This window comes from Carcharodon carcharias, chromosome 5 (genome assembly GCF_017639515.1).
Source record: "Carcharodon carcharias isolate sCarCar2 chromosome 5, sCarCar2.pri, whole genome shotgun sequence".
Lineage (NCBI taxonomy): Eukaryota > Metazoa > Chordata > Chondrichthyes > Lamniformes > Lamnidae > Carcharodon > Carcharodon carcharias.
In genome coordinates, this window is record NC_054471.1 from 49722679 (window position 1) to 49741435 (window position 18757).

The 18757-nt window shown below is 47.1% G+C and overlaps 1 protein-coding gene across 1 annotated transcript in view; it reads left to right on the forward strand.

Annotated features, from left to right (window-relative positions):
- scml4 (Scm polycomb group protein like 4) overlaps positions 1-18757 on the forward strand; it is a 233000-nt gene that overhangs the window by 208551 nt on the left and 5692 nt on the right. Inside the window, 1 exon segment of the mRNA XM_041187345.1 lies at positions 12960-13226. Coding sequence (XP_041043279.1) covers positions 12960-13226 — 267 coding nt within the window.

Below are 18757 nucleotides of genomic sequence, written 5' to 3' on the forward strand. Positions count from 1 at the left end.
ATATTTACTTTACAACCATCCTGATTCATAAAATAAAAGAAATGCAATGTTTCACTAACTCTGACAACCATTACACATAGAATTTACAGCACAGAAATGAGCCATTCAGCCTCATTGCCGGAGTTTCAGTCTCCCCCATTCATCTTCATCCAAGCCCAGCAGCATATCCTTCAACTCCTTTCTCCCTCATGAATGAATCTCAGCCAGCATCTCAAACATGAAGCTCAGTCCACTCTATTCTTTTCAGCTGGTTGTTTCCACATAGATGGAAAATGAACTGCTGAATCCTTTCTGAATCTCCATGCTTGAATCCTTCCAATCAGGTGTGCACCCCTACCATACTATCAAAACATCTTTTATCGAAGGCAGAAATTACATCCTCTGTCACTGTGGCTGCAGTGAACCATCCCTCCTCATCTTTTTGACCTGCCTGCAGCCTTTGACCACACCATCCTCTTCCAACTCCTCTCCTCTGCTATCCAGGTGTGTGGGACTGCCCTCGCCTGGTTCATTCCTATTTATCCAATCATACCCAGAGAATCTCCTTGCAATGGGTTCTCTTCCTACATCCACGCCATTACCTTTGATGTCCCCCATGGGTTTATCCTAGACCTCCTATTTCTCACCTACATGACGCTCCTTAGTTGCATCATCCAAAAATGCATTGTCAGGTTCCACATATACACTGATAACACCCCAGCACTACCTCGCCACTACGTCTCTCAGCCCCTTCACTGCTTTTGATTTGACACGCTGCTTGTTCAACATCTTGTACTGAATAAGTAGAAACTTTCTCCAATATTGGGAAGACCAGAGTTATGGTCTCCAGTCCCTATCTCAAACTCTGTTCCAGCTACCAACTCAATGTCTGAGACAATGTCTGAGACTGTATCAGACAGTTCATAAACTTAGATTATTCCAGTGCACTCCTGCCTGGCCCCACATATTCTACCTGCTGTAAACTTAAGCTTATCCAAAACTCTGCTGCCTATCTCCTAACTCGCGCCAAGTTCCTTTCACCTGTCACCCCTGTGCTCTCTTCCCTACACTGGCTCCTAATCAGGCAATGCCTCGATTATAAAGTTCTCATCCTTGTTTTCAAATGCCTCTGTGGCCTCACGCCTCTCTCACTCTCTGCAACCTCCTCTAGCCCTTTGAGATCTCTGTGCTCTTTAAATTTGGTTCCAATTCTCATAGTTCCAGCATTGGAGGCTGTTCCCTCAGTTACCTAAATTCTGGAATTCCCTCCCTAAACCTCTCTGTCTCTCTAACTCTCTCTCATCCTTAAAACCTACCTCTTTGTCTAAGTGTTTGGTCATCTGCCCTAACATGTGGCTCGACGTCAAGTTTTGTTTTGGTGATCAGTCCTGTGAAGTACCTTGTAATGCTTTACTACATTAAAGTTGCTATAAGAATACAAGATATTTTTGTTGGCACACAGTGGCAGGTCATGCATTAATTCCTAAACACCAGTCATAGGAAAGGCAAAGGGTAGAGACCCATGGGAGAGTAAAATTTGTGGCTGAATCACACAGGAGTACATTTGGCACCAGCACAGGCCTGAGAACATGCATTAGTCTGCTCTCAGTCAGAGAATAACATGTGCTGCGAGAACACTTAAGAGAGGGCAGGGGTATGTGGTGGGGTTGCGGGGAGCACAGGGAAAGAGAATGAGAGAATTACAATAAACCCGCTGCTACTACTATCAGACCGAGGTAAGCATCCCCTACTTCACCTTCTGTTCTTGGGGTTTTACCACAGTACTTACAATCTTGGTTTATATCACCCAGTTTACGAAAGATCACCCCATTTTGCCTAATTAGGGACTTGACTGTTATGAGCTTGTGCTTCAGTTTGTTATTGTGTTGCATATGGAGTAAAATCAAACTTTTTATTGATTCCATTTTTCTTTTGTTGAGTATTTCTCCTTCCATATTGTAACAGCTACTTTACAATTCGACATAAGCTTAAAACATTTATTAAGTTAAAAAACTTTAAATATGAAGAAAGAATTCTGAAATATCTTGTAGCCCCTGTGTTCATTGTGTCAAAATGAAACAGCTCTAAGTCCTGGAAATAGAGTTGGTCTGGCTAAAGTGAGTTTTTCCAGGTATTTCTGTTTTTGTTTTGGATTTCCAGCATCCGCAGTTTTTTGTTTTTACCTCCCTGAGGCCCAGGATCAACACAGGCTAGAGGTGGGTGAAGGCAGGGGGTTTAGTGAGGAGACAGTTGTGGTGGAAGGGTGTCAGCAACATGAGCAGGGGGCTGGGTCTCTGTGTCCCCCTTCCTGATACCAGGTCCATTGATCAGAGGCTGAATGCCATTGATAGAGGGACCTTCTACCACCCCTGCTCCCCCCCGCCCCTCCGACCCATCCAGGAGCCCACAAGTACTCCAACTCCACCACGGGTTTGCTTGTTGTGTTCCCCATATGGCAAGCCGTCTGCCCATCTCTGGGTTAATGCTGGCCAGATGAGACCCTTCAGTGAGCATTAATTGCCTTGGTTGTAGTAAGCGGCAGTAAGGCCATTCACGGGCTTCCCGACACAGAATCAACATGGGTGGAGACAGGAAGGTGGCAGGATCCCCACCTGCCACTCTCCAGCCTGATTAAATCTGCCCCTGCCATCAAGCTCACCATGGGTGGGGGCATTAAATTCCACACTATGACTCCAAAATATCATTGGCCTCCTGCACACTCCTGCTGTATGTTGGATTGGTGTGTACAGAACGCCCACCGATAACCTGGAGTCTGGGTATACTGGGTCCAAACCTGCCCTGATCCATCCCACACAACTGTGTTTGGCAGAGAACCTCTAGCTGCCTCAAATATGGTCTCTTCCTTGGAGGGGATGCCTCCAGGGGAGGGCTATATAGCCTGGGCAGTTCCTCAAGACCTGACCTTGGATCTGCTGTGTGAAAGGAGATCATAGAGCCTTACAGCACAGAAGCAGGCCATTCAGCCTCTTTTGCTTGTGCTGGCTCTTTAAAAGTGCCAGACAAACAGTTCCTTGCTCTTTCCCTAAAGCTCTGCAATATTTTCCCCTTCAATTATTTATCAATACCATTTTGAAAGTTACCGTTGAATCTGCTTCCACCACCCTTAAAGGTAGAGCATTCTAGATCAATACAACTCCCTGCATAAAATAAGTTCTCCTCATACTCCCTCTGGTTCTTCTGCCAATTACTTTAAATCCGTGTCCTCCAGTTATCTGCTATCTGCTCTACCAAAATCCCTTGTAGTTTTGAACACTTCACTTAACCTCCCCTGCTCTAAGGAGAACAACTCTAACTTCTCCATGTAACTGGAGTGCCCCATCCCAGGTACTGGCTTCCTGGCCAGCATATATATATATATATATCTTATATATATTTTTATAAGGTGCTGTATTTTGACTTGAGAATGGAGGGGATAATACTGAGCTTTGACAGTGCCCAATTGAGGGAGATGGCAAATTACAACAAAGAATATGAAAGACTGAAGGAGGACAATGGCCAGCAGGAGGGTCTTATAAGCAGCAGATATAGTTCAACGTAGAAAAGAATGAAAGAATGTATTGTGGAAGTAAGAACAGAGAAAGGAAAACCATCTTAAATGTTCAGATTTCAAATGGAGTAGAGAGGCAGAAACACAGGTCACTAAAAGTAACAAAGCAAAGAAGTCAGGAAACAACAATAACTTGTATTTAGATAACACCTTAAACATTGAAAAATATCATGAAGCTCTTCACAGACGTATGAGGAGTAAAAATTGGATACCAAGCTGAAGAAGGGTTTGAGGTTTACTGATGGCACCTAATTGGGTGGTGTGGGCTGAATGGCCTCTTTCTCCGTGTTTCTGTAAAAGTCTATGATTTTATAAATGCAGCACTATGCACATGGCAGAGCAGAGATTAAGTGATGCATTGTATACTGATCAAAGATAATCTGTAGAAATCAACATTTAAGAAGTATTTAGATGAGCACTTGAAACCCCATAGCATACACGGCCACAGACCAAGTGGTGGAAAATGGGATTAGAATAGAGAAGTGCATGATGACCGGCACGGACATGATGGGCCGAAGGGCTGTATAACTCTATCACTCTAAAAGCAACTTCAATAATAACAAATGAACAGATGTCTCCTGCAATCAGTTAGTTGAAATGCAGGGAGGAGTTTTCCCAGGCTGCCTCCATGGGGAGGCGATGGCGGGGTGATATTGATGCTGGAATGATAATCCCGAGAGCCAGGGTAATGCTTTGAGGGACCTGGGTTTGAATCCTGCCATGGAAGTTGGAATTCAAAGTCTAATGATGACCATAAAACCATTGTCGATTGTTGTAAAAACCCATCTGGCCTTTTAGGGAAGGAAATCTGCCCTCCTTACCTGTTCTGGCCTATATGTGACCACAGCAATGTGGTTGACTCTTAAATGCTCTCTGAACAAGGGTAATTAGGGATGGGCAATAAATGCTGGCCTACATTTGATGCCCACGTCCCATGAATGAATGAAAAAGAAGAGGCAGGTTGGAGGTGAGGGGTGGGAAAATTGCAAAAAATGTACTGGGCCGGTATCCCAGCGACTGCCTTCTTCTGCCCTTTTCCAGGGCAGGTCGGGAGTGATTGGGAATGAAAGCTGTTAAACAGGCAATTGGCAATTAAGAGGGTTTTGCTCATAGATTCACTCTTTCCCGACAGTCCCACGTTGTGTTGGAGAAGGCAAGGGCATGGTGGGATGGACTGCCTCAGTGAAGCTGACAAGCTGTGAAGGCTTTGATCAGTTGAAATGGAAAGCTCCAGATGTGAGGCTGCTTTGCAAAGCACTCCTTCTGTCAGTGTGCTTTCATTGCGTGACAGATCATTGCCAACTAACTGGAAGGCACTTCACCTGACCAGCAATTCGCCTGCCCTCAGCTGCACTTCTCTGCTGCCGGCCTCTCAAAGGGAAGGAAGTAACTCATGCAGCTACAGCATTTCCCTCTGCTGAGGGTCTAGGGCAGGGGGCTTTTCACTGCAACATGCCCCAGCAGAAGCAACTTCAACAACAGCACCAGCTGCCTTCTCCTCAGCTGCATGTCCCTCCACAGGGAAGAGGGAAGGTACACCGAGACCCAGCTGGAACGAGGCAAGACCCCCAACAAAGGGTCTGCAGTCAGAGGATTAGTTGTCTTGACATGTGTGAGCACCTCTGCCTCAGGAGGATTAGCCTCTCATAGCAAGCTGCTGCTGACATCTGCACCCTCATGGTGCAAGCTCCAGTGGGCCACGCTTTACCAGCAGTCAATATGGCTATCATTGGAGTGATTAATTCCCCTGCCTCTCCCAAACCAAGCATCTCCGCCTCTCACCAATTGGTATGCACTCTTCTTCTGCAAGGTGAAAAAGCAGGGAGATGTGAATGGTTGTAATGGCTTATGTGCAGAGGGGTGAAGATGGCCATTTGAGAGGGTTACTGTGAGATATGGTTGTGAGAGGGCAAAGGGATGATGATGAGTGTGAGTATTGGCTGCTCAGGTAGGGATGTGAGGTGCCTGCAGGGAGAGGAAAGAGTGCAGCTGTAATGTCCTGAAGCATGCTGTGCAGGGGGATGTTGGGTAAGTCAGAGTGTGGGGCTTGGCGCCTGAAAGTGCTATGCCATGGAACTGCCATACCCTCTTGTTGCTGGTCTTTCGGGTGGAGAGGGCACATTCTGTAGTTTCTCACTTTCTCAGCCGCTTCCATCTATGCCTGCTTGGTTGGAGAAGCTGCCCTCTTTATCCCGTCCTTGGGAGCTGCGGAGCTTCTCTGAAACACGCTATGGTCCCTTGAGGCAGAAATCATTCCTCTGACAAAATGGCCACGCCATGCCGGCCCAAGCTTCCTCATTGGTCAGGGAGCCCGGAGGCAGGCTCTTGATTGGTCATCTTCGGAGAAGAGCAGCTGGAAGTTCCTGATCCGCAAATGGTTCAGATGCTCCAGCAAAGTCTAAGGTGGTGAGGTTTAGACTGCCATTATCCATTTTAAGAGCTGTCTCTGGCAGTACTTTCATTGCTGGCTGAGCCAGCAGCGGTCTGCAGAGGGCACTACACTGACTAGAGACACACCAGTCTTTGTATCAGGTCTCTGCTGATCCTGATCAACATCTGATTCTCTTTTAGCACAGGCCCAGTACATGTCAGTGTGTATGAGGTGCCAGTGACTCAGCACTCACTGTCAACTTCCCTGACAGTTGTTAAACACTGGCGGGTTATAAGAACACAGCCTGATTGTTATCCTTCTTCTGTGGCTCCGTGACAACAGGTATTGCAAGCCGTGTGATTAGATCTCTTTTCATGTATTTTGTATAGTTAAAGACACATGTTTGTTTTATATTTAATTATTTTTAACAAACCCACTTTTTTAGAACACTTAATTTTAAATCTGCAGGCTCAGGGAGTAAAACGTCATTCTTTGTCGAAAAGAAAATATCAGTTGCAGGCAAATTTGAATCCTTTAACCTCTTGTCATCTTCCTTTGGCTTTGTATGGCTTATTGGTACTGATAGCTGTTGGCTAATAGTATTTGGAAATACTTAATACCTTTGACTTGAAGATTTTCTAATTTACTACCTCTGTCTCAGTTGCCATATTTTTACCTTTTAATTTTTTTGAGGATGAGACTGCTCTTTTTGCCTGTGTGTGAACATTCTGCTCATCAAGCTGAGGATAAAAAAACATTGGCATATCCCAATACTCCCTCCACACACATGCACACCCCTACCCCACACTTGCTCCTCTCACACCAATGCACCTCTCCCCACAACACCCATACCCACCCCTGCGTCTCCCCCCACACACGCCCTCACACCGCACTCACACCCCCACAACTCCATCGACACATCCACCCCACCACACCTCCCTGCACACACATCCACACCCCCACGCGTATTGTACCCATACCTCCCCACTCACATCCGACACCTACTCACCCGCACCCCCATAAGTAGCTGTATCCACCCCTCCCCCCTCACATAGCATATCCCCACACGCAGCCACATGCAAAACACCTCTCCCAACACATGTCCAGACCCCTACATCTACCCACGCCCCAACCCCATACAGCCCCCACCCCTGCAGCTCTCCCCACGTGCACCCACGTCCCTACTTGTAACCTGGAGAATACCTAGACCCTGCTGCTGTGGCCACAGTATTTATGTGACTGGTCCAATTACATTTTCAGTCAGTGGTGAATCTAGGATATTGATGGTTGGGAATTTTACTATGGTAATGTCGTTGAATGTCAGGGGGAGTTGGTTGCACTCTCTCTTGTTGGTGACATCAATACCTGGCATATGTGTGGCACATTTGTTACTTGCCAGTCCAACTTCTTCTGGCACAGATTGATTTATTATCTGGGGAGTTATGAATGGATGAACGCCCTGCAACCAGAGGCCAGAATCCCCTCCTGACCTTACGACAGGCTTAGGATCCCATCCTGAGGAACTCCTGCAGTGATGTCCTGGGGCTGAGATGACTGTCCTACCACACCACGACTGTTAAGTGTTTCAGGCCAGTCAGAGTTTTAATTATTCAAAAAGCAGAACACTGCGGATGCTGGAAACCTGAAATAAAAACAGACAATGCTAGAGATACTCAGCCGGTCAGGCAGCATCTGCTGGAGAGAGAAACAGGGTTAATGGGCTGAATTTTCGCTCTCAAGGCAGGAGCACAGAGTCGGGAAAATTCCCGACCACGTAAATCCAACTCGGGAGAAAGGGCCCCAGGTGTTCTCATTTTCATTCAGGGTGTGTTTGTTGGGGGAGGGGGGTGGGAGTGACACGGTGTGGGGAGGTTGGTTGCAGGTGTTAACTGGAGTCGAGCCAGCCAGAAGAAGTTCAGGGGCAGCCACAGGGACTGCTGGAAGCGGTTTGAATGAAAGGCCTACCTCGGTGCTTGGGACTTGTAAGAAAAAGAATAAAACGAACAAAACACAGCCCTCTGCTCTCACCCCTCGCACACCCTCATGTTCCCATACACGTCCCATCTATGCTTCCTTATGCCCCCCACCCACCCCCAGGGCCCCACACACCCTCCTTGCCAACCTATGCCCCTCAACCCACCTCCATGGCCCTTCATACCCTCTGTGCCAACCTATGCCTCCCTAGCCACCCCATAGCCCTTCGTACCCCAATACCGGCTTAGTTCCAACTCATGCCAACCCATGTCTCCCTCTCTTTGCCCTTACACTCTTCATGCCAACTCACCCCGTATCCACCATGGTTAGACCTCAGGAGCCATGCTGAGATGAAATAAAATAAAGTTCTAAGTGTCTATTGCAGACTTTACTCCTCGGGGACAAGGTCTACCTGCAGAGGCTGTGGCTGATGACACCCATGCAGCGGCCTCAGACTGCAGCAGAGCGAGGGTATAATAAGGCTCACGCTGCAACTCAGCTCAGTGGAGCAAACCATTGGGATACTGGAAATGAGGTTCCGGTGCCTGGACTGGTCTGGTGGAGCCCTGCAATGTAGTCCACAGAGGGCATCACGCATCATCATCACCTACTACGCCCTTTAACCTGGCGCAGCAACGGGGAGAGGAACTCACTGAGGAGGAGATGGAGGAGCTGAAGGTCTCCTCCAATGAAGAGGACATCGACAAGGGTGAGGGTGAGGAGGTCCTCGAAGGTGATGATGATGGTGATGAGGCTCTCGCACTGGCCAGATGAGGCAGGTGCACTCGCGAGGCCCTCATAGCTGCTAGATTTGTGGAGGATGATGAGGACATGCAGTGAGGAGGCACCTTAGATCCTCACATTGCACCTGTGAACATTTGACTCCAGCCAGACTGATGTTAGTGTACATATCCGCCGTGACAAGACTCCTGTCATGGAAACGCAGTGGAGGCCCTTATAGTCACTCGATTCTAGGAGCATGATGATGATGTGCATTGAGGACATTGCATAGATAATTACTTAGTCTCTGTGGAATATCAACTCCTGTCTGGCTGAGGGCACCTCACTTATGCTCTGTGATCAGAGTCATATCATAGAGACGCAGCCATGAAAATTTAAAAGCATCTGATCCTTTGTCCTGAACCCTTCAGGAGCACAGCATCAGTGTCACAGATGTGAAGAGATTAAAGGTGCTGGGAGCACACAGAGAGAATGATAGAATCCTGCCCACAACGTTCTACACAAAGCACAGGGAAGAGGCCCGGGACTGAGACACCTGCCTTTATCTTGTGCAGGAACCAAGGTTTCACATCTGAGTGACACAAACACTGCTCTTCAGAACAAGGAGCCAAAGGCAGGGGGATATTCTTGAGAGCTTGTTTACAGTAGTGAACATTAAGTTCAAATGTTTAACACCTGATCCATGGCTGTGCAACTATACCTTCTTAACCTTCCTAACCCTGTTGCTATGTATTTGTGCTCCCCTGACATCCACAGCAGAGGTGGAGGCAGCCTGCTGACTGCTATGCCCTGTCTGTGGTGACATTGATGGATGTCTTCTGGAGGGTCGAGACCTGGAAGGCCCTGGCCTGCTTTCGGGTTCTGTGTGGCAGTGGCACCCTCCTTGGCCTGCGCAGCTGGGGTCACAGGAAGAGGGGATTTGAATGGGCTGGACACTCCCGGAGTCAACTGGGTGGATGGTTCTGGTGTGTGTACCTGCTGATCCTCCTCCCTATGGGGGCCTGAGGCCCCCGGGTGACTCCTTGAGGAGAAGGGGTAGCTGGAGTGACATCGGGCTGCCCCACAGTCATCTCACATTGACACTTTTGGAGGCCAACGATGGCATCAGCGATGGAGTTGAGCCCACGCAGCAGTGCAGGACTGATGTCCTAGACCAAGGTCTCCATGGCGGCTGCCATCTTACCAGTGTTGACCTTGGTGCGTTGGCATGCTGGCGCTATCACCTCAGAGTGAAGGTGGACGGACCCCTCCATCGTTTCTTGCAATGTGAGGAGTGCAGCGGACATTCCCTTCCTCATGCTCTCAAGCTTGTCTTTACAGCTGCAGCAACTGAAATGTGGCAGACAGAATCCAGAGGCTCATCATCTGACTCAGACTCAGCAGGTTTCTGCCCTCCAACAGTCCTTCGTGTGCAGGAAACCTGGGAAGTCACTGCCTGCACCTGCTGTGGATCAGACAGTGCAATATGCTCACCAGATTATGACCCCAAGGCTATTCTAAAGTTAGGTCCCACCAAGGAGTGTGTCTCTGCACTGGTGCAGGGTGTGGGTGAGCACTGTGATGGGACTTCAAGGAGGGTGCCTTCAGATTCCTCTTCAGAGGTTTCTTCAGGGTTGATGGAGGCCCTGGGTCATGGACTCGGCTGTTTCCCAGATGTGCCTGCGGAAGCAAGGAGAGATAATTAGTGCATGGCAGTGGCCTGTGAAACAGGACACATCACTCATGACGTGGTTGTCTGATGGATGTTGCACTGCTGGATCCTCACTTGGTAGAGCACCGCCGACCTCACCGTCAGCACAGGACTGGTCCAGGACCTCACCGGCCAGCTGAATGGCTCAGTTTTCAAAGTCTGTTAGGACCTTGATTTCAGGCATTCTTCCAGCAGTCTGCAACCTCTCCCTCTTGTGTGTGCCAGCTTGTCCTGCATGAATAGAGATGGAGAGAGTGTAAGCAGGATGTCTGCCAGGCCTGATGATGAGTATGCCTCGTATTTGTGGGCGGTGAGTGGTCCCATGGATGGGATGAAGACAATGTGCGTGAGAGAGTTAATGGTGATGTCCCTTGAAGTGGCAGTAGTGAGATCCCTGTGGATGTGTGATGGGTTTGTGATGGATGTGTGAGTTGACAGTGATGAGAAGACTGACTTACCCTGGTGGAATGGAGGAGATCATTCATCCTTTCTCAGCACTGGGTGGCTGTCCTCTTTTGTCGGGCATTGGCGCTGACCACCACTGCCACTGCCTCCCATGCTGGATTAGTGATGTTACTGCGGCCAGAGTGGGGGTAGAGGACATCATGGTGGGCTTCCACAGTGTCCAAAAGACACTCGAGGGACGCGTCATTAAACTGGAGGCCTTTTGGGGCCATGTCTCCTTTGCAGCAGGCGTGGGCTGGAAGCACTGAGAGGTGTGCACGCTTTAAATATTTTAAATATGGTGTCCGGCCTGAGGAAGCGGCGAGGTGACAGAATGGCGGGTGAATGAGAGCCCGTCCGCCATTGAAATGGCGTGTTTCCCGGGAGTGCATAATTAATAAGGCAGGATTGGCGTGAAAAGCCACCATTGTGGCTAACGGTTAAAACGTCCTTTTTCCCGCCTGCTGCCACCCTTAGTGCAAACCCGGGTCGATTCCACCCAATATGTGATGCCCATAATGTGATGAATGTAACGTGTACACTTACCGTTGCACCAGATTAAAGCATGGATATACTGTACAATTCATTTGTTACACTGGAGTCAAAATAATGTATCCTCTTTTGGGCACCTTTGAGACAGATTTCAAAACTGTGGAAGGAATGCAGAAAATGATACCAGGGAATAAAGGCTTTAGTTATGAGGTGAGACTGGAGAAGCTGAGGTCCTTTTCAGGAGAATAAAGCAGGTTGAGCAAAGATCTCATATTGCAAGAGGATTGGAGTACAAGAATGAGGAAGTCTTGCTACTATTGTATAGGGCTTTGGTGAGACCACACCGAGAATACTGTGCACAGTTTTGGTCTCTAAGGAAGGATATTTGTGCATCGGAGGCAGAACAAAGGTCCACTAGATTGGTTCTTGGGATGAGAGGGTTGACCTATGATGAGATGCTGAGTAAATTGGGCCTGCACTCTCCGGAGTTTAGAAGAATGAGAGGTGATCTCATTGAAATATACAACATTCTGAAGGGGACTGACAGGGTAGATAATGAGAGGCTGGCTGGAGAACCTGGGGCATGGGGACATAGTCTCAGGATCATTAAGGACTGAGGTGAGGAGTTATTTCTTTACTCAAAGGGCAGCAAATCTATGGAATTCTCTAGCCCAGAGGGTTGTAGATGTGCCATCATTCAATATTTTTAAGGCTGAGATAGATAGATTTTTGTTCTTTCAGAAAACCGAGGGATATGGGGAGCGGGCGGGAAGGTGAAGTTGAGGCCATGATTACACTGAATAGCGGAGAAGGCTCGAAGGATCAAATGGTCTATTCTGCTCCTGTTTCTTATGCTCCTATGTTCATAGTGAAAAAACAAGATAAAATAGATGAAACTTTTTCCATGGTAAATGATTAGGATGTACAGTATTAATAGGGACATAGAGTACAAGAGCAAGGAGGTTATGCTGAATTTATGTAAGACACTCATTAGACCTCAGCTGGAGGTTTGTGTACAGTTCTGGGCGTCACATTATAGGAAGGGTGTGAACACATTGGAGAGGGTGCAGAAGAGGTTTACAAGAATGGTTCCAGGGATGAGAAACTTCAGTTACGAAGATAGATTGGAGAGGTTGAGACTGTTCTCCTTGGAGAGAAGGCTAAGAGGAGATCTGATAGGGATGTTCAAAATCATGAGGGGGCTGGATAGATTAGATAGGGAGAAGCTGTTCCCGCTTGTAAAAAAGATTGAGAATGAGAGGGCACAGATTTAAAGTGATTTGCAAAAGGAGCAAATGTGAGGTGAGAAAAAACTTTTTCACACAACGAGTGGTTCAGGTTTGGAATGCACTGCCTGGAAGTGTGGTGGAGGCATGTTCAATCGAGGCATTCAAGAGGGCATTAGATGATTATTTGAGTGGAAATAATGTGCAGGGGTATGGGGGAAAAGGCAGGGCAATGGCACTAGGTCATAAGCCTCATTTGGAGAGCCAGTGCAGTCACAATGGCCTCCTTCTGTGCCGTTAGGATTCTGTGATTCAGTATTCTATTGAAGACAACATGGAAACAACAGAAAATAAAAGGAAAATGGATAAATATTTGATCTTTGTACAATGCCACAGGATATTGACTGATTAAAAATTGTATGTCTAATTATAAGCCCTTGGTATAACATCCTTTCTATAATGATTTCCACTCAGAGACTGTGATACCAGAGGATGATATCATTGGAGCTGTAGAAAGCAGATATGGTGTGGATTCGATGGATTCACCCATCCACTCGATGAACCCCCCTAGTCCATCAAGGCGTAATTCTGGAGAGTACAGAAGTGCAGGGGCCATCTCCTATAACTATCGCTCGTCCTATCAGTCTTCCAATGGGCCCCCTTCATCAGGCTTACGGAGGCTCTCATCCAGCCCGGGTGGAGGAGGAGGCTTTTACGAAGCGAAAGGAGGCAGTAATACAGGTACATTTCATTCTAGCCACTGCCTTATTCAAGGTTTGCTGTTGGCACTGTGACACTTGTGTTTTAAGTAGAGATTGTGGGCACCACTAAATACAATCAGTACTAACATTATGGGCTGAATCCAGTTGAGGGGGTGAGGTGTTCCTGCACAGCTTTTCATTCAGTTCCCTTCTCGTATAACCTTTATCCTCTTTTTGCTTTTATTTCCTCTCTGCCTCCCTGCGCTGACACAACATAGGCTAAACCCACTAGTGGGGTTTGCAGGTGCAAGGTTGGGTGGGGGAGTGGGGGGAGGTGGGGGGGGGGGTGGGGGGTGGGTGTTGGTGGTGGTGGTGGAGGGGGGGTGGCACATAAAATTCTGCGGGTGTCCCACCTGCCGCCTAACCACCACCCTCTGCCTGGCTGCGATTTTATGCGAGGCACTTCCTGCCCAGCCGCAATTTTCAGGCCAGCTCAGGGATGAAGTGGGAGGAGGAAGACCCGGCAGGTTAACCTAACTTGTGCAGTAAGGTGGGCAGGGGCAGGGGGTAGGTGCCCTTTTCCAATCGGGCCCCCACAATCTGCTGTAAAGCTGTTGGCGACACATCCTGTAACTGGACGCTAGAAAATGTCTTGAGCTGCCCCATTGTACATCTCCCCTCTCACCCCTCCTGTCATTGCTGGAACAGGCTGTGGACCTGTCTTCCTGCAGTCTAGTTTGGATTAGAAAAGGCGTGGAGTAGGATTTGAACCTGCAGCTGTTAGACCCAGTGTCATTGTGATACTCCCTGCTCAGCTTTGTCACCAGCTTGAAACCATCTAACAATCACATCTTTTACAAAGATTACAAAAAATGTCCTTAACCTCTGCTCATAGCTTACATTCTGATATGTGAAATCATCTTGGAGGCTGCCTCTGCACCATTCGAGAGTAATAATGTGCCTTCTGTGTCAGCTGTGGCTCAGTCTGGTAGCGCATTTGCCTCTGAATCACAAAGTTCTGGCTTCAAGTCCTACTCCAGGGCTTGAGCACAAAAATCAAAGCTGACATTCCAGTACAGTACTGAGGGAGTGCTGCACTGTCAGAGGTGCTGTCTTTCAGATGAGAGTTAAATCATATTACTGTAAATGATCCCACGGCACTAGTGGAGAAGAGCAGGGGAGTTATCACTGGTGTCTTGGTCAATAGTTATCCCTGAATTGACATCATTATGACATTGCTGTTTAAGGACATTTGCTGAGTGCAAATTGGCTGCTAGATTTCTTACAACGGTGACTACAGTACTGCATTGGCAGCAAAGTGATCTGAGATGTCCGGTAATCGTCAAAAATGCTGCATAAATACAAGTCTTTCCTTTTTTACTTCTTTATATGATTGGATGAGAATGCTGCATATAGTACGGGCTGAACAATTCCTTTTTATAATTTATTCATTCAGTGGGTGTGGATGTCGCTGGCTGGGCCAGCATTTATTGTTCTAATTGTCTTTAAGAAGGTGGTGGTGAGCTGCCTTCTTGAACCGCTGCAGACCATGTGGTGTAGAAACACCACATGTTAGGGAAGGTGTTCCAGGATTTTGACCCAGCGACAGTGAAGGAACGGTGATTTATTTCCAAGTCAGGTGGGTGAGTGGCTTGGAGGCGAATTTGAAGGTGGTAGTGTTCCTTTGCATTTGCTGCCCTTGTGCTTCTAGGTGGCAAAGATTGTGGGTTTGGAAGGTGCTGTAAAAGGAGCCTTGGTGAGTTGACACAGTGCACCTTGTAGACGGTACATACTGCTGCCACTGAGTGTTTGTGGTGGAGGGAGTGAATGTTTGTGGATGGGGTGCCAATCAAGCAGGCCACATTGTCCTGGATGGTGTCCAGCTTCTTGAGTGTTGTGGGAGCTGCACCCATCCAGGCTAGTGGAGAGTATTCCTGACTTGTCCCTTGTAGATGGTGGACAGGATTTCGGGAATTGGAAATAAGTTACTTGCCGCAGAATTCCTAACCCTGCTCTTGTAGCCACAATTTTTATATGGCTGGTCCAGTTCAGTTTCTGGTCAATGGTAACCCTCCTGGATGTTGATCATGGGGGATTCAGTGATGGTAATGCCATTGAATGTCATGGGGAGATGGTTGGATTGTCTCTTGTTGGAGATGGTCATTGCCTGGCAATTGTGTGGCACATATGTTACTTGCTACTTATCAGCCTCTGGTTGGAATCATACCTGGCACAAAGGTTGTGGTTGTTGCAGGTCAATCATTCCAGTTCCAGGACATCACTGCAGGAGTTCCTCAGGGTAGTGTCACAGGCCCAACCATCTTCAGCTGCTTCATCAATGACTTTACCTCCATCATAAGGTCAGAAGAGGGGATGTTCACTGATGATTGCACAACGTTCAGCACCATTCGCAACTCCTCACCATATGCAGCAAGACCTGGATAACGTTCAGGTTTGGGCTGATAAGTTGCAAGTAACATTTGCAACACACATGTGTCAGGCAATGACCATCTCCAACAAGAGAGAATTTAACCATCGCCCCTTGACAATCAATGGCATTACCATCACTGAATCCCCGACTATCAATATCCTGGGGATTACAATTGACCAGAAACTGAACTGGACTAGCCGGATAAATACAAGAGCAGGTCAGAGGCTAGGAATCCTGTGGTGAGTAACTCACCTCCTGACTCCCCAAAGCCTGTCCACCATTTACAAGGCACAAGTCAGGAGTGTAATGGAATACTTCCCACTTGCCTGGATGCGTGCAGTTCCCACAACACTCAATAAGCTTGACACCATCCAGGACAAAGCAGCCTGCTTGCTTGGCACCCCATCCACTACTTTCAATATCCACCCCCTCCACCACCAATGCACAGTGGCAGCAGTGTGTACCATCTACAAGATGCAACAACTCACCAAGGCTCCTTCAACACCACCACCTGCAAGTACATCTCTAAGCCACACACCATCCTGACTTGGAAATATTTTGCCGTTCCTTCACTGTCGCTGGGTCAAAATCCTGGGGCTCCCTTCCTAACAGCACTCTGGGTCTACCCACACCACATGGACTGCAGCGGTTCAAGAAGGCAGCTCACCACCACCTTTTCAAGGGCAATTAGGGATGGGAAATAAAAATGGTGGCCTAGCCAGCAAAGGCCATATCCCATTAATGAATTAAAAGAAAAGCTCAATTCAGAATAGTGTCCAGGTCTTGCTGCATATGGACATGGACTTCTTCTGTATCTGAGGGGTTGCAAATAGTGCTGAATATTGTGCGATCATCAGCGAACATCCCCACTTATGGCCTTATGATGGAGGGAAGATCATTGGTGAAGCAGCTGAAGATGGTTGGGCCTAGGGCACTATCCTAGGGAACGCCTGCAGCAGTGCCCTAGGACTGAGGTGACTGACCTCCTACAACCACAACCATCTTCCTTTGTGTTAGGCATGAGTCCAACTATTGGAGAATATAAGAACATAAGAAATAGGAATAGGAGTAGACCATTCGGCCCCTCAAGCCAGCTCCGCCATTCAATAAGATCATGGCTGATCTTGGGTTTCGATTTCCACATTCCTGTCTAACCCTGATAACCTTTGATTCTCCTGCCTAACAAGGATGCATCTACCTCTGCCTTAAAATTATTCAATGACCCCCCACCTCCACCACCTTCTGAGGCAGAGAGTTCCAAAGTTGCACAATCCCCAAGAGAGAAAAAAAAGTTATCTTCACCTCTGTCCGAAAAGGGCGACCCCTAATTTTAAAACAGTGCCCCCTAGTTCTGGACTCACCCACAAGAGGAAATATCCTTTCAACGTCCACCTTGTCAAGGCCGTTCAGGATCTTGTATACTTTAATCCAATCACCCATCACTCCAGTGGAAACAAGCCCAGTCTGTCCAACCTTTCCTCATAAGACAGCCCACTCATTCCAGGTATCAATCTAGTTAACCTCCTCCAATGAATTTACTTCCTTCCTTAAATAGGGAAACCAAAGTTGCTCTTTCGAGGTGCGGTCTCATCAATGCTCTGTATTACTGAAGGATAACATCCTTACTGTTATGTTCAATCCCTCTCGTAATAAAGGATAGCATTCCATTAGCCTTCTTAATTACTTGCTGTACCTGCATACTAACTTTTTGTTACTCATGTACTAGAACACTTAAATCCCTCTGCACCTCAGAATTATTCAGCCTTTCTCCATTTAAATAATACTCTGCTTTTTTGTTTTCCTGCCAAAGTGAACAACTTCACATTTTTCCACATTAACCTCCATTTTCCAAATCTTTGCCCACTCACTCAACCTCTCTTTATTCATCTGCAACCTCCTCAGGTCCTCTTCACAACATACTTTCTTACCTATCTTTGTGTCTTCTGCAAATTTAGCTATCATGTCTTTGCTCCCCTCATCTAAGTCATTGATGTAAATTGTAAAAAGTTGAGGCCCCAGTAGAGTCCCTGTGGGACTCCACTCGTCACATCCTGTCAATCAAAAAAGACCCATTTATGCATACTCTCTGCTTTCTGCCAGCCAGCCAACCTTCTATCCACGCTAATATGTTACCCCCTACACCATGTACTTTTATTTTCCATATTCTTTGATAGAGCTGCAGGCTGGCAAGTCTCCAGGTCCTGGTGGACTACATCCTAGGGTCTTTGATGTGGCACCTTATCAAATGCCTTCTGGAAATCTAGGTACAGTACGTCTACAGGCTCCCCTTTATCCACTGTGCATGTTACTCCTTCAAAAGACTACAAAAAATTGGTTAAAGATGATTTTTCTTCCACAAAACCATGCTGACTCTCCCAATTGCCTTGAGCTCTTCTAAGTGCCCAGATATAACCTCCTCAATGATTGATTCTAATAACTTACCCACAACAGACATCAAGCTAACTGGCCTATAATTTCCTGTTTTCTACCTCCCTCCCTTCTTGAATTGTGGAGATATATTTGCTACTTTCCAGTCTGATGTAACCTTTCCAGAATCTAGCGAATTTTGGAAAATTAACACCAGCGCATCGACTACCTCATTAGCCACCTCTTTTAAGACCCTAGGATGTAGTCCACTGGGACCCGGAGACTTGCCAGCCCGCAGCTCCATCAATTTGCTCAGTACCGTTTCCCTAGTGATTTCCATTTCATCAAGTTCCTTTCTCCCGTTCACCTGATTTGCAGCTAATACTGGAAAGTTTTTTGTATCCTCTATAGTGAACACAGAAGCAAAATATTTGTTCATTTCTTCCACCAATTCCTTATTATCGACTATTAACTCCCCATTCCCCTACTTACTTACTTTACTTTACTTTCTCTTTTCCTTTTTAGGCACCTGTAGAAACTCTTGCTATCCGTTTTTATATTTCTAGCTAGCTTTCTCTCATTCTATTTTTCCTGGTTAACCTTTTAGCCATTCACTTCCGTTATTTATATTTTGTCCAATCATCTGTCCTGGAGTTTTAAGCGTTTTCAATCATCTTGGTGGAGTTTTAAATGTTTTCCTTAAGTTTGATGCTTTCCTTAACTTCTTTAGTTTTCTCCCTGGTCCCCATTGACTTCAATTTTACTTGGGCTCT